Genomic DNA, 24,897 nt, shown 5'->3' on the forward strand with positions numbered 1-24,897 from the left:
TGCATCAATGTCGAGAAATTTTTAGTTCAATGCGTTGACGAGAGTTGAACATTGCGGGATGACATGGACCTGGCATCTAGGAGCATCATGTACATGAACGGAACTCACAATATGTCATTTTAGCTGTAACAGTTCTTTGAACCAGAATTTGTCCCTTCATATTTTCCAACTCCATGCAGAAACGACTTTATAAGGGCCATCTACGACCGCGTCGTATCAAAAGAACCAAGTCGAAATCCGATGCCTATTCCAGGCCGAAATGCAATCGCATGCAGATAAATTCAACCCAAATGTCCTCCATCGCTAGATTATGCAGGAAGGCATGACCCAAATCTTTTTTTCTAAACAAAATCCCGAAAATGAAATCACATGAGAAAGCAAGATTGAGAAGAAGGAATCAACAGTCCGGCACGCTGACAGGAATGTTGAGGGGCACACTAGTCGCCAGCCCACTTAGACTCGTCTCCTTGAACTCATTCCTCATGCCCTTTGCCGTGAGCCTCATGGCTCGAATTGCATCATCCAACCTGACCTTTTGCGTACCTGTCTCGCTGCTCAAGGCAAGATTAGCACTCGACATAGCCTTTATAGCACCCAGAGCGTTGCGCTCGATGCAGGGCGCCTGGACCAGCCCGCCGATGGGATCGCATGTGAGGCCCAGATTATGCTCTATACCGATCTCAGCAGCCTGTTCAATGGTCTCGGGACTGGCGCCCATGCAGGCTGCAAAAGCACCGGCTGCCATGGAACATGCCACCCCGACTTCGGCCATGCATCCGCCCTCAGCAGCGGAGATGGTGGCACCACGTTTGTACAACATGCCGATTGCGGCGGCAGTGAGAAGGAACGTTGGGACATCGCGCTCCGGATCGTCACTTATGAACTCGATGGTGTACTTGAGCATGGAGGGGATGATACCCGCTGCACCGTTGGTAGGGGCAGTGACGATGCGCCCGCCTGCCGCGTTGGTCTCGTTGACCGCAATGGCATAGACGGTTAAGTAGTCCATCGTCGGGAAGGTTGTGCGACGAGATGGCGAGGGCGAGATGGGGTGATCGAGGGTCCCGTGGATACGGGGAGGGGGTTGTCTCTTGGCTAGGCCGTTCTGCGGCCTGGTCAGGGACTTGGAAGAGCTCTCATTAGCTGTGGACGTGGAGCTTCGGGGTCCCGGACCGGCGGGCTCGTTGGCCGGGGAAGGATAGAGACCACGGGTCAGGCGCCTGTAGAGTGCGGGGGCGCGTCGGTGAAGTTTTAGCGAGCCTGGGAGGATGGCGTCCTGCGGCGCCTGCACGCTTTCGAGGATGCTCTCGTCCATGACCTGCCAGATGCGGAAGAGCTTTTGGTATATCTCGTCGTCTGTGTATCCCTGACTCTTCTCATTCTCGTACACAAGCTGGGCTATCGTCAGGTTGTGCTTGTGGCAGAGGGCGAGTAGGCTGGCGGCGTCGCGGAAGGGGTAGCGTGGTTGAGGGGAGCCGTCTCCCTTTTTGGGGGCGTCCTTGGTGTCGACCTCTCTTGGTCCAGCCGTCGACAGAGCCGATGTTTCTTCGGATGCTTGTTTGGACTCGGGGAGTGCAACTATGTCTTGGTCGCCGACCTCTTCCAATGGTTTGATCTCGGATCCCCTCTTGCGGTTTCCAGCAGCGTCAGATCGTCGAATCTCCTTGTAGTACAAGTTCTCGGCCAGGTCCGGGGGGTGGGCGGCGGCAGGCTGGTCGAGGGAGAGGTTGGATGAGGCCGTCTTCTTTCCCTCAGGAGGCATGTCCGGGTTGATAGACAGGGCACCGTTAACGACAAACCCACCACCCACGCTGAACAGGTCATTGGTTGCGAGCACATAACCCTGATCGTCAAAGACGGTGATACGCATACCATTGCTATGGAGGGGCAGCTTGCGACCCCACTCCCAGATGAAGTGGTTCTCATAGTCAAAGGCAATCTTGTTGCACTTGTCCTCGCCCAAGCCATGGCCCAGGATAAGCTCCTTGTTGGCCTTGATCTCGGCGAATCGCTCGGGAACGTAGGCCGTATCGACAGTCTCGACATCCTGGCTTTCTAGACCCAGCAGCAGAGCAGAGGGGGTCATGTGGCCCTCGCCCGTGAGTGCCAAGCTGCCATAGATGGCGACGCGGATCCGGTTGACTCTGTGCAGGAGGTTGGCCTCGTACAAGTCTGTAATGAAGATGTTTCCCGCGCGCATTGGGCCCACGGTGTGGGAAGACGAGGGCCCAATGCCGATAGAAAACAAATCGAATGTCGAGATGACGGCGTGTTCGTGGTCCGCTTCACTGTAAGTTCCCGTTTCCGTATCTATATCCTCGGCTTCCGATATTTCGGGGTCTGAGCTTTCGGGTTCCGGTCTCTCGGCCACACTGCCCATGGACCTTGGCTTGGAAGCAGCTGCTGATAAGGGCAATGTGAAGGGACGTCGACGGTTTTTGGGAGAAACGGTGGTGATTTTTCGATGACATAGCGACGACAATGGAGATCGGACACTAGCGAGAGCAGCGGCACAGCACCTGCGTTTGGCGAGGGAGAATGTCGACATGGTTGTACAAGCCAATGTGACTAGAAATCAGTAGTGTTGTTGCTGGGTAAGTGTGGTGCAAGACGAGGTCAAAGAAGCTCCAACGTCTCAAGGACGAGCTGACTGTGACCTCGGGTCCAAGTATTGACACTTGGCTGGAACAAAGAAGAGGAAATCCAGGGGAAAGTTTGTTGAGGACGTCATGGGGGGAAGCTATGTTCGGATATGATCCGACGGTCGGTGAGTACGCCGTCTTTACCTACGGCAGAGCTCGTATTTCCTCCGTGCGACGTGATTATACAGCGGGCGCTACAGGGATTTGCAGAGCGCTGGAGGAAGCTACAGTGGGGTTGTCAACGATAAGAACCAATCATATCATTTCTATTTGCTGTTGGTGCCGGCCTGGTCCCCTGCTTAAGCCGTCCTTGATCGGACGCTCCTTCCCCCATCACAGCTACGTCGCTCCTGCTTGTATCTGTAATGCCTAATTCATAGAAAAGGTGACAGCTAATTGCCAGAAACGGAAGCAACCACCCACCCTACGGGCCTTGCGTGCCTTTTTTTGAGTTGATATATCACGACGTAAACATTGACATCATGCCTTCCTCCGGCACTAACAGTTATGAGAAAGATATCGGTGTGCCCATTGAGGCCATCCAATCTGTAGATGCGGAGGTTCATAACAGTCTGTTCACGCTCTTTACCTCAACGTCTCTTCGCCGTTACCGGCACTGACACATTTTCACAGAGCTCCCTCCCGGGACGCAGATCACGAGTATATCACCTCACAGCAAGAGCTACTGGACCCGAACCGCCCGTATAGACACTACCAGAGATGGCATCAATGAACGATATTTTCTCAAGGTAGGAAGGGACTACAATATTCACGCTATGCCCAAAAATTTCCCTAACGAGATGTGCAGGCCTGCGCGGGTGAGCGAGGCCGCAAAATGGTCTTGGGTGAATTCATGGCTATGTCAGAAATTTACAGGCACAACCCATCATTTGTACCACAGCCTCTCGCCCGGGGCACCTACGACTCCCTAGATGGCGTGCACTTCCTCCTCTGCGAATTCCGCGACATGGACTCCAGCAAGCTGCCCGACTTGGAGCGCTTCCCCGCTCTGGTGGCTGACATGCACCGGACCATCACCTCCCGAGACGGACGTTTCGGCTTCGGCTGCACCACGTACCACGGGAACGTGCCCATCGAGCACGGCTGGTCCGACTCGTGGGAGGAGTATTTCATCCGTACCACCCGTGTGCTCATCGACATGGAGCAGGAAGCCCGTGGGCGCAATGCCGAGATTCTGGACCTGGCAGGACCGCTGTTTGAAGAGGTGGTGCCGCGGCTTCTGAGGCCTCTTGAGACAGGGTCCAAGCCGATACGCCCGTCTCTCATCCATGGAGATTTGTGGAATGGCAACACTGCGACAGATAAGAAGACAAGCGAGCCCATTATTTTTGATGCTGCGGGGTTCTACGCCCACAACGAATGTGGGAACTCTTCTCTTTCTACCCTTTGTCTCTTACCCCGAATTTCGAAATATGCTCATATGATATATTACCAACTAGATGAACTGGCCGTCTGGCGACAGCCGTGGAACGAAATCGGAGCACCATACCGCGCCAGGTACTGCCGGCACTTCCCCCCCGCCGAACCGGCCGATGAATTCGACGACAGGGGTGAGCTATACTCTGTGCGGGTCAATCTCCTAGATTCAATTCTCTACAAGGACGATGAAAACTATCGCCACACGTAAGCTCTGTTCTTCTGATGGGCGCTTCAGTCTGGATTTACTGACATATGAAAGTGTCGTATCCACCATGCGAGAATTGGTTGCCAAATTTTCCCAATGATCTGCAAAAAATTAGTTTGCCCCCGACGGCCTTGAAATTGGTTAACCTCACCACGATGGCATTAACTAACTCCTGTTGTGTACAAGTGTGCTTTATCTTCATTACTATATATATGTTCCATATATACCAGTCGTCAATATAACCGATTCAGATTCAGATTCCCATTCCGTACTCCAGATATATCAAAACCCTCATAATTCCAAGATTGCCTGAAATCCAGAACGCCTTTGCCGAAGAACTACATTAAATTAACTGTCTACTTTACAGGATGCATGACAAAGTTGGGTGCATAGACCTGCCCGTCGTGCTCGACAAGCATGGGCGCCACGGCACGCGCATCCATGTCATTTGTATCATCGCCCATCCACGCATCCATGACTTGGCGTGGGTAGTCGCTAGCCCACCAGTAGGTGAGGCCCTTGCTGGCAAACGACTGGGGTTTCGCGTGCGCCAAGCCGTCGCGTGAATCAAAGGGTCTGTCACCCAGTAGGGTGCGTAGCACTTCAAACCGGTCCTCGTGGGTAAAGGACTCGTCCTCCTCCTCTTCTTTATAATCTTCCTGCACGCGAGCAGCAGGAGCAGCAACAGCACCACCGGCAGGCTGCATGTACACAGGCTGAGGCGGGTAGCTAAGCTTGAGCCCCAGCCAAAGAGCCCAGGAGGGCAGGGTGGCCTCGCTGGGAACGCTGATACCCGTACGGACCTGAGCTTCATGCACGGCGCCGAGAAGCTTGCGGCTGGCGCGAGCGATGGCGGGCGGGCAGAAAAAGCGTGGGGTTTCGCTGCCCTGGGTCAATTCGCCCCTGTACCAGTCATTAAAGACCCACTCGGGCACGTCGCGAACGTCCTCGCAGAAGCTGGTGAGGACGACGTCTGCCTCTTCGCCCAAGCCATAGGAGCTGTACCCACGCGTGTCTTCAGGGTGCGGGGTGGGTGGCTCGGGGCCGATGGGCTCCACGTCGGGTATGCGTAGGGCGGGCCAGGCACGCGATCCACCGTTGTTGGCAAGGCTGACCTGGTTGATGAAATCATCGTACGATTTGTAGTTGCGCTCAATGTAAGGGTACGTGGCACGCTCGAGGGCTTGTTTGCGTGGTTCGAGGAGGGAGAATGTGTGTACGGCGTCGAGGTACTCGAGGGCGTCACCCATGAAGCGCTGGTCCATCTCGAGCTGCCAAAAATGGTCGTACTCTGGGTAGTGGTGGGCCAGGAGCTGCAGGGGCTGGTTGACCTGCCACATGGTGCGGTGCTCGGTGGCGAGAGGGTACCAACTCTCGAGTAGGTTCTCGTCCCAGAGCAGCGTCAGGGACCAGAGCTCGGGAGGGATGTGCATGGCCTGAAAGGCGCGCTGGTAGTGTTCGGGAGACTCATGGATAGCCCACCCCTTGTCCTGGACGTTGACGAGGAGGATGAGGCTGTAGCGTCCGCCAGTCTTGAGCGATGCCTCGGTGATGAGCGAGCGGATCATCCACATGACTTCTTCGGTGTAGTTGAAGCCTTCGTACGATCGGAGCACCAAGGCGGTGCGCGTCGTGTGGGGATGATCATCTGACTTGAAACGCTTGGGCTTGGAGTGCTTGAGCATGGGCCTGGGCATGGCCGGGTGTTGGCTCTCGTGTCTGGAAGCAGCTGTCGTTTCCGGTCGCAGGGTGAATCTAGGTCTGTCGGCCACTCTTGCAGAGGGGACACCCAAGGGATAGCGGTGGATGTTACGCTCGAGACACTGATCGACAAGCTCCCCCCAGTCCAGCAAGTCCCAGTCGACCCTGCTCCGCTTGTAGGTGGTGGGGTCGTCCTCGCCGAATCCATAGGGTCCATACCGTCCGTCGGCCGTCATCCAGGTCGAGCTCAGGCCGAGCTCGCGGTGCGATCCGAAGAGGGGGCTCATGTTGAATGCTGTTCGCCAGGACAGAGTCGGTCAGCCAGTCCAATGATGCGGCCGAAACCCGACAGTTCCCTGACCCGGGGAGTTAGATGGGATTTCCTTACGTAGACCTTGGATCTTGTGCAGTGCATCATCGGCACTCTCATTGAGGAGCTTACCCCTCGCACCGACACAAGGTTCGAGGCCTATCTTGCTAAGTTGGGCGTACTCGTCGTCATCGGAAGAAAAGGGAAGCAGGTCTCGGAAGTGCACGGTGACGATGCAGGCTGCCAGGATCAATGTGACGAGGGAGCGAACCCTTCGCTTAGTGGGCAGACGACGGATCAAGGCACGACTGGGTGAGTGGTGTCTTTTTTCATCGTGAAAGGTCAATGTCATAGTGGTTGTTGGGGTGTTATTTCTCATTAGAGTACAGATGTCATTGAAGCTGTCCTAGTCACGCCACTGGGTGTGTGAGGGCGTAGAAGGAGAAGAAGATTAAGAAGAAGAAATAAACGAGTGACTGTGATACACAAGAAACGAGAGAGAGAGTGTGTGTGTCAAAGAGGGTTAAAGCAACGAAAGAGGGGGGAGAAGAAAAAAGGGCAGTTAGTCTTTTAAACTTGGTTGTTGGGCCTGGGGCATTGCCTCCATACAGGAATCAATAGTCGACTATAATTAGTAGCAACGCTACCTACCGCAGGGAAGGGGGTACCCGTACCTGTATTATACGCATGTACCTGCACTCCGTACTCGTACAGGAAGGGGTTAGAGCCGAGAACGAAGGATGAGAACCAACCCAGGAGAGACAGACAGAGAGGGAGATAGAGAAGAGAGAAAAGGATGGAGTGGCAGTAAGGTGACGCGTTCAGGGATGTTCTCGTACGTGGGACCATTCATGGACCATGAACCACGGCGTAATAACTCATTCCGTCCAGACTACAGAGTGATACAGGCATTTACTTTGTTGCATTTCAGTGATGCTCCGGGTGCATTATTTTGACTGAGTTAATACTCTGGGTCTCTGGATCCTTCGTATCTACGTATAGTAGCGCAGGGCATAGCCTTCATATATTAACATAGGGTCTAACTATGGTTTCATCTCTCTTTCTTCTTCTTCCTCTTTCTTCATTTTACCTTTTCTCTTCTTTTATTCACCTGCATAATCCGTTTTTCCTACTCCTCTTTATAGCAGAAATATAACTGCTCCCCCCTATTGTAAAGAAGTAACAAGTATACTGATTGTACTTCCATACTCAACGGAGTATAACACCCGGTGGCGTTCTATTCCATGCCACTTCCGTCTTGGGTTAGACTAACAGCCAACTTCCCCCTTGGACCGAAAAAAAGAGAGACTTGGCCTCTTCGGCTTGGGTACTTATTTTTTCCTTCCTCAAACGGTTCGCTAATGGACAGCATGAACCTGGTTTGAGACCCAGATCAACAAGGCAACAACATACCATTACTTGTGATACATGTACGATGGGTGATAAGAATCACGATGCATCGGAGAGAGAACCCTGTTACTTCCACTCATCGCTCGTAAAAGCCCTGTGATCTGTGGGGTATTAATTAAAAATAACAACTAATATATAACACACTGCCTCCTTCCCCCCCCCCTGCTTAGTGGCATCTATTCATGTCCCCTGAGGTTGAATGGGTGTGATCAATGTGTCGCGTCTCGCCGTATTCTGCCATTCGCCGCTATTGCTTCTATCATAATAACATACAGACCAGCAGACAGATCAACACGGACTAGTAAAAATAAACAAGAGAAAGGGGCATTGCAGGAAAAAAAAAATCCATAATGACACGTCGGACACACATTTGATAGATGATGATTTGATCATGCTTCCTTGTAGTGTAATAGGTAATACATTTGTCCCATCCTATCCCATTCCAATTAACCGTCAACACATGCGCTCGTCATCAGCATGTCGAATCCGTAATTCATTTCATCTACATTATAAAGAGCAGGTCCGTGTCTGTATCGCCTGGTGAGTTACTGCTACCTACAACTCGACGCTCGGGAAAGGGTAGAGTCCATGAAAACATACCTATGGGGTGACTGCTCGACAGCTGCGGCTTCTGCGAGTATCCCTTCTCGAGGATATCGCGAATGCTGTTGAGTAGCTCGACATAGCTCTGTTGCGGGTTGGCCTTGAGCGCCTTGATGAAGGCGTAAGACATGGCGCCCGTCGCCCGGCTGTCAATTGTGGCGTCGGCGCTGCGGGGGGAGATGTACGTGTTAGCTGCATTGCATTCTTTCGTCTTCTCCTTGGCAATCATGGAATGCTTTCTGTCCGGTGAAGGTACTCACGAAGTCTGATCATCCTTGCTGCCCGACCACATGACGACATCGGCCGGTGACGTCCTCGTATCCTTGGTCTTCTTGAAGGCTGAGTCTCCCTTGTACGCGGATTTGGCGAAGCTGAAGACAGACTTGGCGACACCACCGAGGTCTCCCTGAGCGTACGATGAGAGCGCTCCCAGGAGACCCTCGCCGGCCTCCTTGGCCAAGTTGGGCTCCTTGAGGACACCTTTGGTGGAATAGACGTAGGGCAGATCCAGGACCGTGGCCGAGTGACACGAGTCAAAGATTGCAGTCAGACGCACACCCGCGCGCAGGGGGCGCACCACCCTCATGTGGAGCTCATCGTCAACAATGTGACCGGCTGTCTGGTAGTCCACAGGATAGATGACCTCGTCGTAACCGTCGTCTTCCTCGCCCTCCAGGTCCTTTGCTTGACCACCGTGGCCTGGATGGGTACCGGAAGGATTAGCAACCTTTGTTCTTCCCTTCGCCCTTCGCGACGCGACACTCTCGCAAGTTGAAAACTCGGGGACAGACTAACCGGAGTAGTGGAGGAACAGTGAATCGTCGCTGTCAGCATCTTTGACGAGCCACTGAATCGCGCGGAAGATGTTGGCCTTGGTAGGCTGCATGACAGGGTTGCGCTGGTCATCGGTGAGGATGACCATGTCCTCCTTTTTGTAGTGGTACTGCTGGATGAGGAAGTTCATGACATTGTGAACGTCGTTGATACAACCTCTCAGCTCGCCCTTCTGGCCAATGTAGTTGATGCCAATCAGCAAGGCCTTGCGCGTTCCCGTACATCTCGAGTACTTGAACTGGTAGCCCGGGGGGGCACCGTGGCCGAAGTTCTGCGGCGCCGACGGCGGCGGCGCACCACCCCGTCCTCCACGACTGTATCCGCCGCCATTGTGTCCGCCCTGAGGCTGTCCGTACGAGCCTTGCTGCGGTGGCAGCTTCCCATATGCGAGATCTTCATCGTACCGGCCGCTGCTGCCGCCACCACCGTATGCGGGACGGTTGCCGTAACCGGGAGGGGGGCCGGAGGGAGGGGCATATCCTCCATAGCCGCCTCCGGACGGGGGAGGACCGGGAGGAGGAGCGTAGCCATGCTGTTGGTAAGCGCCGGGGGGAGGGCCAGCAGGAGGCGCATATCCTCCATAGCCCCCTTGCTGGTAACCCTGGCTGTGACGACCGCCTGAATGGTTGCTGGAACCGTTATAGCCCTGGCCCGGGTAGGACATTGTGCACGGTGGGGTTGGCTGGTAGGCGGGTGGATGCTTGACGGTCGATCTGGTTGGCTGAAAGGGGGGGGCGATCGAACTATCGGGTCGTCGGGAAAAGGACGGGAGAAAAGGGGAGGAGATATTCTAAGGATTGAAGGTCGGAGTCGGGGTCAGGGTCGGAGTCGTTTCACGAAGGTTTGCAGGTAAAGAGGGAGAGAGAGCTTGGAGGAAGGTGGCCAAGAAAATAATAGAAAATAGGGTATGCAGGTGTTCAGGTCAAGCGGCTCATGATGTTTGTCAGATTGTTCCGAGATCCAATCAGGCCGAAGCCGGTGGGTGCAAAGCATACGCGTACTTTTGAGGGGCAGTTGCGTTCCGAAAAACGCTCGTGGAGGGCAAGCACACACCAAAGAGGGGCAGGAGCAACCTTTGGGCGGGGGCCGAGGGCGCACTTGCCAGCTGGATCAACGGGAGGGCACCACAGCCCGTGTAGCTTGGCAAAGAGTGACCCTCCCACCCCACTGCTGTTGTTACCCCTCCTACCTTACAGAGTGGCACACTACTGTAACGATCACTGTACCCTCCAGCCTCTAGGTCCATAGGTTTATAGATATCATGTATGGACGGTATTGTCCCGCTGTCAGCCCAGCTTCTCCAGTGTCCAGGTACTTCTCCAGTGTCTAGGTATGGAGGTTCAGTATCCATCACCACCACGTCGCCATTCTACTATTCGTCCCTGCATCGCGACTCGTACAGTGTCAATAACGCCCCTTGGCCAAACACAAGACGTTTTATTACCACATGTAATACTCTTCGGATACCAAATCCCCGGCCCATCCGCATCCATCATGCAATGTTACCTGTGTGTGAGGCATATCCATCACTTGGAAGCCCGTGTGTCTGCCTCAGCGCCTTTGCCGCCCCAGGGCTAAGAAAAATCCCCGCTCTTCAAGTGATATACTGTACGCTGTACGCGTCGGCCAACAGTCAATCTCCAAGGGTCCAGAGTCAAAGTGGACCACACCCAATGGCCTTTGTTCGTCTTGTCAGCAACCTGAACCTGCCATGGACTTATGGACTCACGGCCCATGAACGAAAGAAGGCCGGCATCGTCACCGCATCACATGGCAGACAAATAGGCTCGCCCGGGAATACTAAGTGGTCCAACGGAACCTCTGGAAACAAAAGGACCTGCTCATCTTCCGTCTTCAGGCCTCCATCAAAAGAAACACAAATATTAACCGCATCAGCATTCGTGGACCCAGTGGGCGAATAGCTTCTTGGCAGCATCTTCCGACCCCACCCTTTCCGCTCACCTCATCCTCAGATTGGGATCATTGGCTTCTGACTGAGGGTGGCATGGAGTAGAGGAACAGGATGCACATCAGCACGCATGGTGTACACGACAGTCCGCTACTACGGCCTTCTCATGGCTTGCCTACTGCTCAGTCCTTTACCTGGCCTCGCCTTCAATAGAGCAGTGTATTTACGCGTGACGCTACTGCCGGATTGGGGTACAAACGGGTATACACGGTGCCTTGGCCCTTGGCACATGGCTTGTCCCAACATTAAATCCATAGTGTACCCGAAACCGCCCCTCCCTATTATTGTCCTGTCACTGATGTGGATGAATGTGGGCTCCCTCCTGTGTGTCTTTATGACCAGTGCGAATATAACTCTCCTGCAGAGCGCTCAACCTTGTAGTCTTCTGACCTCTTTTTTCTCCTCTGATTTTCCCGTTTCTTTCTTTCTTTCTCTCACCCAACTCTTTTCTTCTTCTTTCTTCTTTCGTAATCTTCTCCCGATATCCCCAAGAGCTGCTGATACACTTCATCAGGGCTCAGCTCGCCAGCATCATCATCTTGTTAACGGGTCAACTTTTCTCCCGAGCTTCGCTCGAATATCTCATCATGTCTTTCCTCAAGAAGATCACCGACCAGTTGTCGCAGATGAACCCCGGCGAGAAGAAGGAGGGTCATTCTCAGTACCCATCTGGTGGTAGTGGCTATGGGTCACCATCCCCTCAGGGATACGGAGGAGGTTCGTCTACAATCCTCACAAATATCGCACATTGAGGAATTATTACTGACATATTGACCACCTTATTTATATAGGCGGACCTCCACCTCAGCCCTACGGCGGCGGCTACAACCAGAACCAGTACGGAGGACCTCCTTCCCAGCACTCGTCTCCTGCCCCTTACCAGTCCGGCTCCCCTGCCCCTTACCAGTCCGGCTCCCCTGCCCCTTACCAGTCCGGCTCCCCTGCCCCTTCGTACCACCCCCCCGGACCTCAGGGAACGCCCCCGCTCCCCCCCGGCTGGAGAGCAGTCTGGGATCAAAACTATCAGCGGAACTACTTCCTTGAGGAAGCCACCGGACGTACCCAATGGGAACCCCCGGCCTACCAAGCTGGCCCTGACACTAGAGGTTACGGCGGTCCTCCTGGTGGTCCTCCCGGCCAGGGCGGCTACGGCAGCCACAGCCCCTATCCTCCCCAAGGTGGCTACGGAAGCCCCGGTGGCTACCCTCCTCAGGGTGGCTATGGCAGTCCCAGCCCCTACCCTCCTCAAGGTGGTTACCCGGGTGGCCCCGGTGGCTACCCTCCTAACCAGAGCGGCCACCCCGGCGGTCCCAGCCCCGAGGGCTACGGAGCCGCGGCTGGCTACTCTGGCGCCCCAGATGATGGCCATCATGAGAACAGGGATGAGGAGAAGAAGAAGAGCGGCAAGTCGGGCATTCTTTTGGGTGCTGCTGGTGGCCTTGCCGCTGGCGCTATTGGAGGTGCCCTCCTAAACGAGGCTCTTGACCACAGTGATGACGAGCATCACAACCAGCCACCTCCCCAGTCTTATGACTCCTACGGTGGTGGCGGCTACGGCGAGCAGCAGCCCGTAGTTGTCAACAACTACTACAACGAGCCTCCCCCCGAGGAGCGCGAAGGATCTGGCAGCAGCAGCAGCAGCAGCAGCAGTGACCACGAAGAGGAGCAGAGCTACGATTATGACGAGGACGATTAGTAGAGTCACGCTTTCCTGATTAGGCGGCAACGAAGGAGTGTTGGTTCAGTGCGTACAGATTGCCGATGCTTCATATGGCTGATGAGATACGACCATGAGTTTACGGCTTTCCTCCTTCTTTTCTTGTTTATATACGATTGCTGATGAATATCGAATCAGACTTCATCTTCACTTTGTTATTCTAGATAGCAAAAAGAGCATAGTGGCCTTGTCATATCGTTTCGCAATCTGTTTAAGTGTACTCTCTTTATAACCTGCAGGCCTCCCAACACGCGGCCTGACCTACTTCTATTCCCAACTGAGGAACTGCTCCAGCGACGCCAAATGGGTTAAACTGATTCGAGATGATTACTTTGACCGCCTTTCCACCCTAGAAATACTGTACTCGGCTCATCAGCACTTTCATCCCATAGTATCAAACGTTTGGACCTGTTACGGTACGACGTAGCTTGGACATGATGAGTTAACAAAAGATATGAGCAACATAGCTTGATTGAGTAGATTAAGAAAAGAGGTGCGATTCAGGAAAAGAAAAAGGAGGACCGAGTGTCCTCTGCGGACACAAAACCTGTAGGCACGTCCGTCAACAATCCCGGAACACCTCAAGCGTAGTCCTCCTTTTCACCAAGCTCCACATCCAAAGCACATCGACGACGACAATAACGGCAAAGCTAAAGACCAAACTGCCGCCGAAAACGAAGCTGTGATACGTCCAGGCGTTGGACTCGTCCAGCCTCCTGACCTGGCAGACGATGGCCCAGGGGAGGACGTAGAGGAAATTGCTCGCCATGCTCTGGTACAGATACCACTTGGGCTGGGTGGCAAGAAGGACTGTGGCGAGCTGCGTCGACACGGCGTAGAATACGTAGCACCAGTCTAGGGACCGCCACATGTGTGAGGTTATGTCGGCGATGTCGCGCGAGTTGCTGAGGTAGAAGGCGAAGGACCTGGCGCCCCATATACTGAGGAAGATGGCGATGGGAACCTCGAAGGCCAGCGCGATGACGACCGACAGGAACGCCGGTCGGGCGATTGGCATCAGCGCAGCGAACGTCACATGGCGCGGCCTCCGCGTACTAATGCCGATGGCCTTCCGCCACGAGCCCCAGCGGTGGCCGACGAATGCGAGACTGGTCGCCTCAAGCGCCTGGACAGGACACATGACCAGTCCCCAACGGATGGTGGTGAAGATGCCCCACGCGGTGGCGTATCGCGAACCGAGTGCCACGATGGTACTCACGAGCCACAGATACAGTGCATTCCGGATCGCCGACTCTGCAAAGGTGAGGATTCCCGGTCTCAAGAGTACCGAGAGAGCGCGGTAGCTGGGACGAGCAGCAGAAGTCACGATATCGGCTCCGCGCCCATCAGTCGGGCACTGCGTCACGGTCTCGGCCTGGTACGCTCTGCTGCGGTACATGAAGTAGCCGAGGCCTACCAGGGCGGACGCCATGTTGCACGCAAGCTGTATGCCCGCCTGCATGTTGACGGAGGGCCGGTGGGTGCCGACGTGGAAGCGGGAGATGAGGAGCATGTCGAGGACGATGTTGACGGCAAACTTGGTAGTGCTGATGATGAGCGGCACGTCGGGCTTGTCCAGGGTCCTAGTTGCTGTAGACACGGCCGTCTCGACAGCCGAGCTCAGCGCGGAGAAGGAGCTGATGCGCACGTACTCCAGGCTCACGGCGCGAACCTCGGCCGGGACGAAACCCCTCGCGAATGCCGGGGCGCCCGTGACGAAGGCGACGCTCATGATCAGTCCGATAAGCGACTGGACTATGATGAGCGTGTACGCGAGGCTCAGGCGCTGAGCTAGCGAACGCGATGCCCTGTCACCTATGATCACCCACGCCGCGCGTGGGAGCCCCTCGTTGAACACCTCGGCGACCACCCCAATATATGTGTACACGTCTGTCAGGACGACCAGTGACGAGTCGATGCCGGCCACCCATAGCTTGGAGAGGGTGCCGTAGAGCGCTGGGAGGATGAACGACCCGATGTTGAAGAGCAAGGCGCCCGTGTAGTGGTTTCGATGCCACCATTCGCGGTTGCGGTTACGGATTTCCCCGTCGTCTTCCATTCCTACCATGATCAGCCGAGTGGCGTATACGTCTTGTATTTAAAAGAAACGATGACCAAGCATCATCCTATGCTGACACGCAAGCAGCCGGGATTGTCACCGAGAAACGTGTTGTAGATACCCGAGCCGTTGTTATCCGTTGAGTTTAGGAGCTACTTGGCGAATGCGGTCTACGCAGTGTCTTGAAGGGTACTAATCTATCAGTCGGTTTCCGATAGCCGTGGATGGATGATGGAGAAGATAAACCAGCATTCTGACGAAAAAACATAATAAAGATAACACGGCAGGAATCACGTGTAACTGCATAATATCAATGTTTCCTCGCTCTCCTCCTTCCGCCACACACGTCACTAACACGATCGAGATATCTCTGCTTTTGAATGAGGGGCTGAAGTGAGGGGGGAGAAGGAAGAAGCGAGGCGTGAATGGATAGGGAGGGAAGTGTTCAGATGAATGACGAAAAGAGAAAAAAAGCAGGGCGAGCAGAAATATATATATTTGTGAAACGAGATGAATCATAATCATACTTGGTACCTTTCGTAGCTGAGTAATGCGCCCAGGGCAGATGGCCTCAACACAAATCCAAAGGAACGGTGGCCTGGGTGGCATCATGTCTACATATTAGAGGCGTAGTGTATCATGTTTTCTATTCAAATCTCGCTTAGCTACGGGCATTGGATATTTCTGGATAGCTACCAAGAGGCCGAAGGCCAGTCCACAGCCATTCAGTCGTCAAGCGCCTGACCAGCACTCTCAATCATGCCCATCTTTGCTGTTCCAGCTGAGGATTCCGTTTGCTCGATGTGGCCTGGAGACGTCTGGGCCTCACCGGCCTTTGCTAAGACAAAGCTGATCGCCTCAGTAGCTCTCTATGCTTCACGCGATGTTACCTGTTCCGTATCCAGATAGACCTCTCGACATGCAACGCCTTGATTACCGAATTTCTCTGCTCCGGCATCTGTCAACGATGAAGAAGGGGGCACACTATCATTGTGGCAATGAGGAACTTGTGGATCATGATGGAAATTGACCAACGGGACATGTTTATTCGTCCGAGCTCTACGTGCGATGGCAGAGTTAGTTGTTACACACGGACATAGATATGTATGGCTTAGTAGAGCTCTGCCTTTTCATAGCCGCAGTGACCCCAGTGAGGCTTCTGGACAAGCACTGTTATGCTGGGCACGGTTCTCTCAACATATCCGCCTTGGGTAATTCTTGCTTTCGATCGTCTTTCTCATCACGTGTAGCATTGTCCAAGTATGTACGCGGATCATGATGGAAATAGCACATATACTTTATTTCGCTTGCGTAGGGTAAACGGCCGCAAATATATCGCCATCCCACCTTCATTCATCTCTGGATTCGGTGCAACTGAAGAAGTAATACAAGGTACGTTTTTGCATCCCCCAAGTTCCTCAAACAGGGCGGCAAGGCTGAACTTCTCCCGCTGAATGGGATGATACAGAAGACGGGTCCAATCCTCATAACTGGACAAGCGGAAAGAAATGGATGCATATAAATCATCATGTTTCCCCTCGCACTTGTGACGTCAGATCCCTCCCCACTCACCTATGACCCCTAAGCACGGGAAGAGGAAACCCCTGGCTAAAATTGTTGATATCGTATGTGAGTGGGTGCCCACTCAGCTCTATTTTAGTGACGTCTTTGGATCTAACGAGGAGCCTGACGGCCACGGTAGGGAGAGTCTGGAGCAGGCTACAACCCAGCGCATGCTTGACTGCCCCTTATCCGCTCTGGCGAAGGTGATGGACGGGGCGATGGAGCATAATTTCCACTCCCCCTCCCTTTCTCCTCATTGAGCCGGCAGCGAATCCGAAGCCTTCATGACATATCAATTAGGCAGTGACCCAGTATCATGCGGGGATTTTCCCAGCGCGAGCCAAATCATATTATGAGAATGACACTTGGTAGTTTCCTTACTATTACTGTGTATTATAGCTAGTCCGGTAGACCAGTGAGATATGTTTGTTCGCAATGACGGTCCTATGATTCGAAAAAACACAAGATGCTCACCAAGTAAGCATTAACATAATTGCAACACCGCCCCCCCCCCCCCCCCCCCCCCCCCCCTTTTTTTTATAGCCCCTCTCGTATCCTTTTCCTCGAACCTCTCAACCNGCCTTTTTCTCCCACCCCCCCCCCCCCCCCCCAAAAAAAAAAAAAAAAAAAAACCCATCACAGGAAAATAGTGAAAAGCCGTGAGTAATGTTTAAAAACTCGACTGAAAGCCGGACCGTCACTAAAGAATCCAGACAAAAGCTGCGCTTTGTCGCCCCTCCCTATCAAAAAATAGGGAGTGCGGGCTGTCGGTAGATGCAAGGCACGCTGCTGGATGGCAAATGTTGACTTGGTTAAATACTAGCACCCGTGACAATTCCGAAATACGGTAAGAAGTAGAAGATGGTGGTGGCATTGTTAGGCGCGAAGGAAGGATTACCGTATTTAGAGCTTTGGAGGGTTTAAGTAAGGTGGGAGCAGACCAGATATTATTGATAACTGAGGAGTAGGCGCAGAGGACGTGAGAGAGTAGTACTTAATATCGCATAGGTCCCCCTCCTGGTAAAGATACGTATCCCGTTCCATGCCAATCTGGCTACCCCGAGAGATCCCTTAAATTGAGAGAAAAAACGGCGAGTTTTTCTTCCTCTTTTTCGGATCCTGGAGTGGTTAGATTGCCACTCTGGAGCCTGGCCTATGCAATTGTCGAATATAGGACATAACTCATGACCAAAACAATATCCAATAGCAGGATTGGTGTAGTGGTTATCACGTAGTGCCCACATCCGATAGGGGTCCACTAAGGTCGCGAGTTCGATCCTCGCATCCTGTACGTTTTTTTTGCCGTTTTGATTTATTCCTTGTCGCCTCACTCTCTGATTCCACTTGTCTTCCCCCGTTACTTTTCCTTTCCTTTTCCCACCTTCGTGGGACGTTGTGCGAGAAGAATAAATCAGACTCTAGCTCGGTGATCGGATGATATGACAGAACAAAAGACAGTAATGCTTACACATTACTAATGGAAAAAGAAATGGTACCCAAAAAGAATAGAAATTAGGAAATAATCAGCGAAATATATAATATATACGAGAGGGTATATAGAAAACGTCAAGTCGACTCGGTCCGATAACAACGCCCAGTAACGAAACAAACGTGGAAAAGGAAATAGAAGGAAAATTACTGCAAAAGAGTGTTGGGTAGAGGGAATGAGAGCCTGGCAGTGTGGATCCGTCAAAAGAAAAGGGGGCAGAAAAAGTCAGGATCAACGACAAGACAAAGGAGAAAAAAAAAGAAAAGTATTAGATGGTACCAAAGTCAAAGAAATCAAACAGATTCTTCAGCCACCCTGACAATCTCACACAGGCTCCGGGTAAAGAGGACGTCGACCCCACGTGCCTCCATCTCAACTACGCGTCTCTGGCCGCTTCCATCTTCAGTCATCAGCTTGGCCGTGGCGATGAGTCGTATTATGCAACGCATGAGACCAGCCTGTATGTCCTTTGCCGTGTTCTCATGGTTGGCTGCCCTAGGAGATTCATCTGCTACCATGCCGTCCCCGACAAGACCCCACGGCATCGGTGACAGAAGCTTGCTACCGCTCGTTCGGTCACCATCCTGCTGATTCTGCTGGAAAGTGTCCGTAGATATGGCCAGACCGAGGAGTGACGCAGCCTTTTTGGGTATCTCATCGTTATTGTCGTCAGCCTGATCTCGGCATGACGTCCTGCGCGGGGGCGGGCGGGGTACAAGGGCCGAGATGTAATTATAGGCCAAGATGTGTGCCCAGAGGGCATCGAGGATGTAGTCTGAGCAATTGACAAAGATGTTCCCGAGCGGGATCCAGGGCTTCGAGGGCTCCACCGGTGCAGAGATGGACGCCTTGATGTCACTGTGGGTACCTGCGAGCAGCGCGCGATGTCGGCCTGGAGCTGGACTCTTCTTGTAAGGTAACACTCGTTTCCAGAGCGATCGCCGCGGGGAATCGGGCGGAGCCTCGGGTGCTGCCATAGTGGTGCCGCTGCTGGAGCCACTGCTACTGCTGCTGTTGCTGGCAGGGTCCGCGTTGGGCTGCCTGACCTTCTTGGAGTAGTTGCGGATGGTTTCGATTGTGAGGCTCGAGGAGAGAAGCATCGTCTCCGGAAAGCATGCGACAGAGACACGCAGCGTCTCAACCACGTCCGGGGGGAGGGGAACTGCCTTGGCCATTTCATCGCCAGGGCACTGCGCAGCGTACTGCAGCGTCGCCCCGTTGAGCCACGACTCGACACTAGGAAGCGGCGATGGGGGAGGCGACGGGCGAATGAAGACACGGTTTCTTGTCTTCGGGCCCCCGCCCGCTGGCGGCACTGTCTCTTCGCCCGTGGCCGTGCCGGTATCGCCCATGTAGGTGGGACCTAGGGCAGCAACCGATTTTGACCCTTGGCTGTCACCTCGGTTGTGAGAAATGTCGATACGGTGCGATGTCTTCCAGGTCGTCGGCGTGTGCAGGCTCGAGGCACGGCGACGCCTGTCAGGTGGAGGAGTAGTAGGAGGACCATCACTGTTGCGATGGCCTTGAGACGAGCTCAAGGGATTTCCAGGGGGCTGCTGCTGGAACGATGATGCGGAATGGTGCTCGGAGCGCCGCCTGCTTGATGGGGACGCCAATGCAGTGCCACTGACAGAGTGCGACTTCCTGTGCATATTCTTGCGGTATATGGGTGACTGGTGCAGGGGCTGGTGTAACTCTTGGCTGTCTGTGCTGCAGCCTCTGCTGCTCTCCGACTCCGGTGGTGTAGGGGGCCGGGGCGAGAGCGGTGCTAGGTTCTCCTCCAAGGCGTCAATGTGCATCCCGGGCTCATCGTCGTCGGAATCGGCCTCGATCCAGCTTTGTCTGCATTCATGTCCACAAGTGGGATCTTCCTTGGGCGAGGTACAGCGACTGGAATATCCAAGGGATGTTGCAGCTGTCTCGATGGACTGATCGTTGAAGCTGATAGGCCGTTCTCCTGAGCCCTTTGCCATGCACTCTTCCGTCATCGAATCATCTTCGCTCGACGTCTCGTTAAACTTGGATGTGTGCCATGGACGATGGAAGGACACAGCCGAATTCTGTTCCTGAATGGGGATGAGAGACTTCCCAGGCTTAGGAGCGGCAGGGTGAGACGAGCTGGTAAGATGACAGGGCCAGACTTGCTTGGTATCTGTGTTTTCGATCGAAAGGCTTGGAATAGGCCGTCCTGCTGTCATGCTCCGTGATTCAAAGGCAAAACTAGACTTTTCTAGATCCCTAGCAAGAATTTCAGGGAAGTAACCATCGACCTTGTTGCTGACCATGTTCTCCTCCACTGGCGAGTAGCTGCAGGTGCTGGATAGAGATGGGGAGAGCGCGAGAGGCATAAGGCCTTTCATGCTCTTGACAGCCCTTCTCGTTGATGTCGTTACCGTGGTTGCTGTAGATAAGGATGAAGATGACGAAGCTCTCCTGCGTCCTGCTCTCGGAACTGGGACCTGTATCGGGGGAGTGAGCGGTATAGGTGTGGTTCTATAGCGCGGAATATGAGGACGATTTGGGATACGGCGGCTATCCGGTGACTTAGAAGCCGCCGGAGTATCCAGCGCAAACATGTGTGGATGGACCGAGCTGTAGAAAAGGCCCGCAGGCAGCCAATGTACGGGTAGTGGCGTTTGATGTACGTAGGTGAAGATGTACGAATGTGAAAAGGCTGGGAGGAGTGTCGCAAGGAAAGAGAAGTGAAAAGTAAATCATGCAGCGAGCAGCTTGAACAGAGAAAAGGCAACAGAGTAGGCAAGCAAGCAAGGGAGGCTGCTGCCACCTCGTGTCGCAGGCTGACGACAGTAACCAAATTGCCAGATGACCGAGACAAGTGTGTTCCAGGTGGGCTTCCGTGAGATGGCTGTCGTGCCGCACTTGAAGGATACTCGAGGAGATCATGACGGGGCCAACGGACAACGAGGAGGCCAGTCTGTCAAACATACAGCAATGGCTGCTCATGCTCGGGTTCAAGTTAACTGCAACCCTCGATTGCAAGTAGCCTACAGCCTGCATAGTGTATGAGCCACCGACTGTGATAGTCGGAGCTAAGGTTAACTTGCGAATGTATATGTAGGGCTGTCCTGTTAGTCGCGGGCCTGAGCGACGCTTGTCGTGCATGCGGTCCAGCTCAGGCCCCGTCGTATTTGTGCTTAGGCCCAGATTTGCCGCGGGGAAGCTTTGCTGAAACCTACAACGTCACCCCATATCAGCCGTATAATTGCTCGGGAGCCAAGGCATCCCAGGAATACGATGTCGAGATATTTGTTCATGTATGTAATAGGATGGCCGTTTCATGGAGAACTTTGAAAACCACCGGTGGGCATAGTGTGGTGCATTCTGTCCGGAATAAAAGGCGATAGCGCTCACGGCTACGAGCAGCAAGCCGTACGCACGACTGTCTAGGAAGAGGCAGAGGTGGTGTAACAAGGCTAAGGGGTTGATGGTGGGATCACAACCATCGTCACCAGGACGTATGTGCTCCCTCTTCCTCTGCAGGGGGTCATCGGAGGAATGCTGGTGGTGGTGCGTGTGCGGCTAAAGGCATCGGTGGCTGGACGGACCTCTTGCGGTTATGAGACATTGCATTTTGCCAGACAACAGGGCCCGCTGATCGCCCTATCATGGAGGGGGAGGCAGCAGGGTTGGTTTCTGGACAAGACTCAAGTGGTCCTGAAGCCGGTAATAATGCATAAGTTGGCAGAAGTTTGCCTTGTCTAGTTGGTATTTGGGTGTCCTGCTGGACGCGTTTTCAAAAAATTCCATGTAATATGGATTTTTCGCTCTTATGGCAGTGAGTTCCGCTGGCCATACCATGGGAGCAGGCGTAATACCATACAACATCACCATCTCATTTTCGATGGTGCTTCCCCCCCCTGCCGGCTGCCGTGTCTAGCCGTTGTAATCGTATGCAAAGAACTGAAGGGAGGGCACGGATCTGGTCAAGATCGGTAGTAGCGGCGTGGTAGATCCTTGATGCATGATCTGATGAGTTGATGGATCTTGCTCCAGCACAATGTACTCGTATTGCATATTATTGCAGCAAAAGTAATATTAGTGCGACGTAGGACGTGCATATATAACTTGGCGCGTGTAGCTGCATGTCAAAAAGACAGAAAAAAAGCAGGTTGAATCGGAGCAGAGATAGGCAGAGCAGGCAACGGCATACCCGATGACAACGATGGCTACAGCTACATCTTGTCACATTGTCAACTGAAGATTGCCAATTGAACCAGAAAATTTGTGAGGATGTTGAGGACGGAATGCCATGGGACGGGGGAAGACGCAGAACCCAGAAAAGAAATCAAAGACAACCGAAAAAGCAAGGAAGGAAAGAAGGAGCGATCCGGCAAGTTGCCAAAAGAAAATAACAAGCAATTGTTTGTGCCGGAAAACACGCACGGACAGAGTCAAAATACGCACGGATAGCTGGACTTATTCAAGCGAAGTTTCTACTTACATTACATAAATGATATTTCTACTGCTTTCTTCACTCAAGATCCACTACGATCAAGTACCATAGGAGGCTAAGAGTGCGTAAATGGGATCCTAATAGGATACGAGTTAGCGCTCGAGGTCCCTTGGGAGTATTATTTAATAGAATATTATATAGAAGATTATGTAGGAGATAGATGAAAGCCATGGAAAAATGCGATATAGTATCTTGTCCGTGCGCGTTTTCGCGGTGGATTGTTTGTGGTGGATGGTAGATGGCAGGTGACGGCGGCTTTGCTGGGTGCTCCTGCCACTAACGATATTTTCCGTTGGTACGTTCATTGAAGCCGCCAGAGCTACAGGGGAGTTCGACAGCGCCTTAGGTAGATATAGGGCGCTGCGAGTGTTGGCCATAGGCGTTACAGGCGCTGTTATGCCGCTCTCAATGCCGCTGCTAGTGCTTCTTCGAATAAACCGGGGTCTTCTATGGTGACAGCTTCGAGATTTTCTCTGCCGTCCGTCGACGTCTTTCAAATCCTCAGTGTTTCGACAGAGAGGTCTGAACGCGCCAATACCTGGCACACCCCCTCAATTCACCAGCTTTTCGAGTTGTCGCCAGTAACTGTCACCTCCTCGAGCCTTCCTATAGGCCTCGCCGTCCTTATCTGGCTGCTTGGATGGCACTCGTCGCTGTTCTCGACCCGTCCTCTTAATCCTGACGCTTCTTGTTCTTCATTTTATCCGTTCAGTCGCACCTCACTGTGGCATACTGGGCGAGATGTTATCCGAAGGGTTTTTCTCGTCCATCTGCGGGCCTCCTATTGCCGCCAACACGGCAATCTCAAAGGACATTGGCATCTATTCACAAGTCCTGGCGCCCACGTACACTGTCAAAGCCACCTTTAAGAAGAGTTCGTGCCCGAGGCATGGTCTGGCCGTCAGCAGCTCTCACATATTTGCTATCCAAGACCAAAAGGCCCAGCTCCACGTCTATTCTCGTGCCCGTGGTAGCCAAGAAGTTTTGGTATCTTTTGCCGAGAGGATCCGCAGCATAGCCCTCACCGGCAACACTCTCATTCTCGGGACGACAGAGGGCAGACTCATACTGTGGGAGGTTAGCTGCTTTGTCCCCTTCTTCTCTCTTTTCTTTTTCTGATCTGCGGTATATTCTCTACTTGGGGAGAACCGCACGGAGATTACGATGATCGCTGACGTGTCTTGTAATAGACTTGCACTGGCCGTCAGGTCACTACACCTCCCTGTCATGTCCAGCCAATATCATGCATAGCGGTAACGCCGCACCATGTCCTCTCAGCCTCGGAGGACTCCAATATCAATGTCTGGTCCCTGACAAGATTGTTGGAGCTTGATGCCCAGATTGAGTCCGAACCAGATCTCGTCCTCTCCAATCATCGGGGTGCCATTGTGGATCTCGTCGCCGCCTCCAGCGCAAATCCCGAGTCTAGTATATGCGTGTCTGCTAGCAAGGATAAGACATGCATTATATGGAACTACCAGACCGGCCAGGTATTGCGCACCCTCCTGTTTCCCACGCCCCCCCTCTGCATCTCCATGGACCCTTGTGCCCGCGCCCTCTACGTCGGGTCCAGTGGCGGGACTGTCTACCTTGTAGATCTGTTCGGCGATAAGCCACTTCTTGGGTATCGTGCCCAGGAGCCGCCATCCATTGTCGTTCAGGTGAACGAACCTCTCGCTGTTGCTGAGGATGACGCGGGAGAGATGAACTGTATTGCCGGGAACTATGACGGCACCTCCATTCTTACTGGGCATGCCAATGGCAGGATTTTGCGTTGGAACCTCGCACCCAGCGGTACACCAATGCAGCTGGCCAACGTCAATGCTGCTGTCACCAATATCATCTTCTCCCCTATTATCCCCCCCGAAGAAGAGACTCTTCCCGTAACGGTAGTGAAGCCCAGCCAGACACACCGTCTGCACACTTTCACTTCCAAGCTGAATGAGCAGGCTTCCACGACCGACTCAAGGTTCACCAAGATGTTTGGTGCTCAGGGATTTAGCTCGGACACTCTCCAGAAAGCACACATGGCCTTTTCGTCGCTCGATGAAGTCGATCAGCTGGAGACCGAGGCTGAGGAAATCTCCATTCCGCGGATATCGCCCAAACTGCTAGCATCCATGAAGGCATCTACATTTAGCCCTGCCCTAGGTACCTGAGTTCAAACTAATAGCAACGATAAGCGAAATACCATCTTGAGAGCTACGGCAGCAAATGTACATGTGTCTATTTCCCGCTCCCTCTCGCTACCAAACCCACTAGACGGCAACTGATGTATGGACAAGATCCTGCCCCATGTAGGATGCTGTTCTACCTCTGTCAATAATTCCATTAATGAGATAACCGAGGGACTGGATTTGTTAACCCTTGAGAATCGTATCTGCAACCGGCTAAGGCTGGCCGCGGAATCGAAGATTGTTCTTTCCTGTTGGCTATTGTCACATACCCAGGAGTCTGGGGTGTCCATAGGAGTTTGGTGTA

At 53.3% G+C, this 24,897-nt stretch overlaps 8 protein-coding genes across 8 annotated transcripts; 3 read left to right on the forward strand and 5 right to left on the reverse strand.

Annotated features, from left to right (window-relative positions):
- Positions 1–397: 397 nt before the first annotated feature.
- Positions 398–2,548, reverse strand: GMORB2_7171 (L-serine deaminase; the record flags this gene model as incomplete). Its single annotated transcript, XM_035469136.1, has 1 exon — positions 398–2,548. One exon carries the CDS (start codon positions 2,546–2,548, stop codon positions 398–400), a length of 2,151 nt encoding a protein of 716 aa, XP_035321516.1.
- Positions 2,549–3,477: 929 nt separating this feature from the next.
- Positions 3,478–4,290, forward strand: GMORB2_7172 (fructosamine 3 kinase; the record flags this gene model as incomplete). Its single annotated transcript, XM_035469137.1, has 2 exons — positions 3,478–4,024; positions 4,103–4,290. 2 exons carry the CDS (start codon positions 3,478–3,480, stop codon positions 4,288–4,290), a joined length of 735 nt encoding a protein of 244 aa, XP_035321517.1.
- Positions 4,291–4,643: 353 nt separating this feature from the next.
- GMORB2_7173 (Protein of unknown function (DUF3405)) lies at positions 4,644–6,275 on the reverse strand (the record flags this gene model as incomplete). Its single annotated transcript, XM_035469138.1, has 2 exons — positions 4,644–6,016; positions 6,101–6,275. The coding sequence occupies 2 exons, from the start codon at positions 6,273–6,275 to the stop codon at positions 4,644–4,646; spliced, it is 1,548 nt and encodes a 515-aa protein (XP_035321518.1).
- A 1,935-nt stretch (positions 6,276–8,210) lies between these two features.
- GMORB2_7174 (Caspase domain) lies at positions 8,211–9,809 on the reverse strand (the record flags this gene model as incomplete). The annotated part of the gene is made up of 4 exons (XM_035469139.1): positions 8,211–8,236; positions 8,309–8,478; positions 8,572–9,010; positions 9,107–9,809. The coding sequence occupies 4 exons, from the start codon at positions 9,807–9,809 to the stop codon at positions 8,211–8,213; spliced, it is 1,338 nt and encodes a 445-aa protein (XP_035321519.1).
- Positions 9,810–11,701: 1,892 nt separating this feature from the next.
- GMORB2_7175 (WW domain) lies at positions 11,702–12,810 on the forward strand (the record flags this gene model as incomplete). The annotated part of the gene is made up of 2 exons (XM_035469140.1): positions 11,702–11,831; positions 11,906–12,810. The coding sequence occupies 2 exons, from the start codon at positions 11,702–11,704 to the stop codon at positions 12,808–12,810; spliced, it is 1,035 nt and encodes a 344-aa protein (XP_035321520.1).
- Positions 12,811–13,393: 583 nt separating this feature from the next.
- GMORB2_7176 (uncharacterized protein) lies at positions 13,394–14,890 on the reverse strand (the record flags this gene model as incomplete). Its single annotated transcript, XM_035469141.1, has 1 exon — positions 13,394–14,890. The coding sequence occupies one exon, from the start codon at positions 14,888–14,890 to the stop codon at positions 13,394–13,396; it is 1,497 nt and encodes a 498-aa protein (XP_035321521.1).
- A 3,345-nt stretch (positions 14,891–18,235) lies between these two features.
- GMORB2_7177 (uncharacterized protein) lies at positions 18,236–20,302 on the reverse strand (the record flags this gene model as incomplete). The annotated part of the gene is made up of 2 exons (XM_035469142.1): positions 18,236–19,501; positions 19,574–20,302. 2 exons carry the CDS (start codon positions 20,300–20,302, stop codon positions 18,236–18,238), a joined length of 1,995 nt encoding a protein of 664 aa, XP_035321522.1.
- Positions 20,303–23,157: 2,855 nt separating this feature from the next.
- GMORB2_7178 (pre-rRNA-processing protein IPI3) lies at positions 23,158–24,575 on the forward strand (the record flags this gene model as incomplete). Its single annotated transcript, XM_035469143.1, has 2 exons — positions 23,158–23,493; positions 23,607–24,575. 2 exons carry the CDS (start codon positions 23,158–23,160, stop codon positions 24,573–24,575), a joined length of 1,305 nt encoding a protein of 434 aa, XP_035321523.1.
- Between the last annotated feature and the right edge of the window lie 322 nt (positions 24,576–24,897).

This window comes from Geosmithia morbida (genome assembly GCF_012550715.1).
Source record: "Geosmithia morbida isolate 1262 chromosome Unknown scaffold_7, whole genome shotgun sequence".
NCBI lineage: Eukaryota > Fungi > Ascomycota > Sordariomycetes > Hypocreales > Bionectriaceae > Geosmithia > Geosmithia morbida.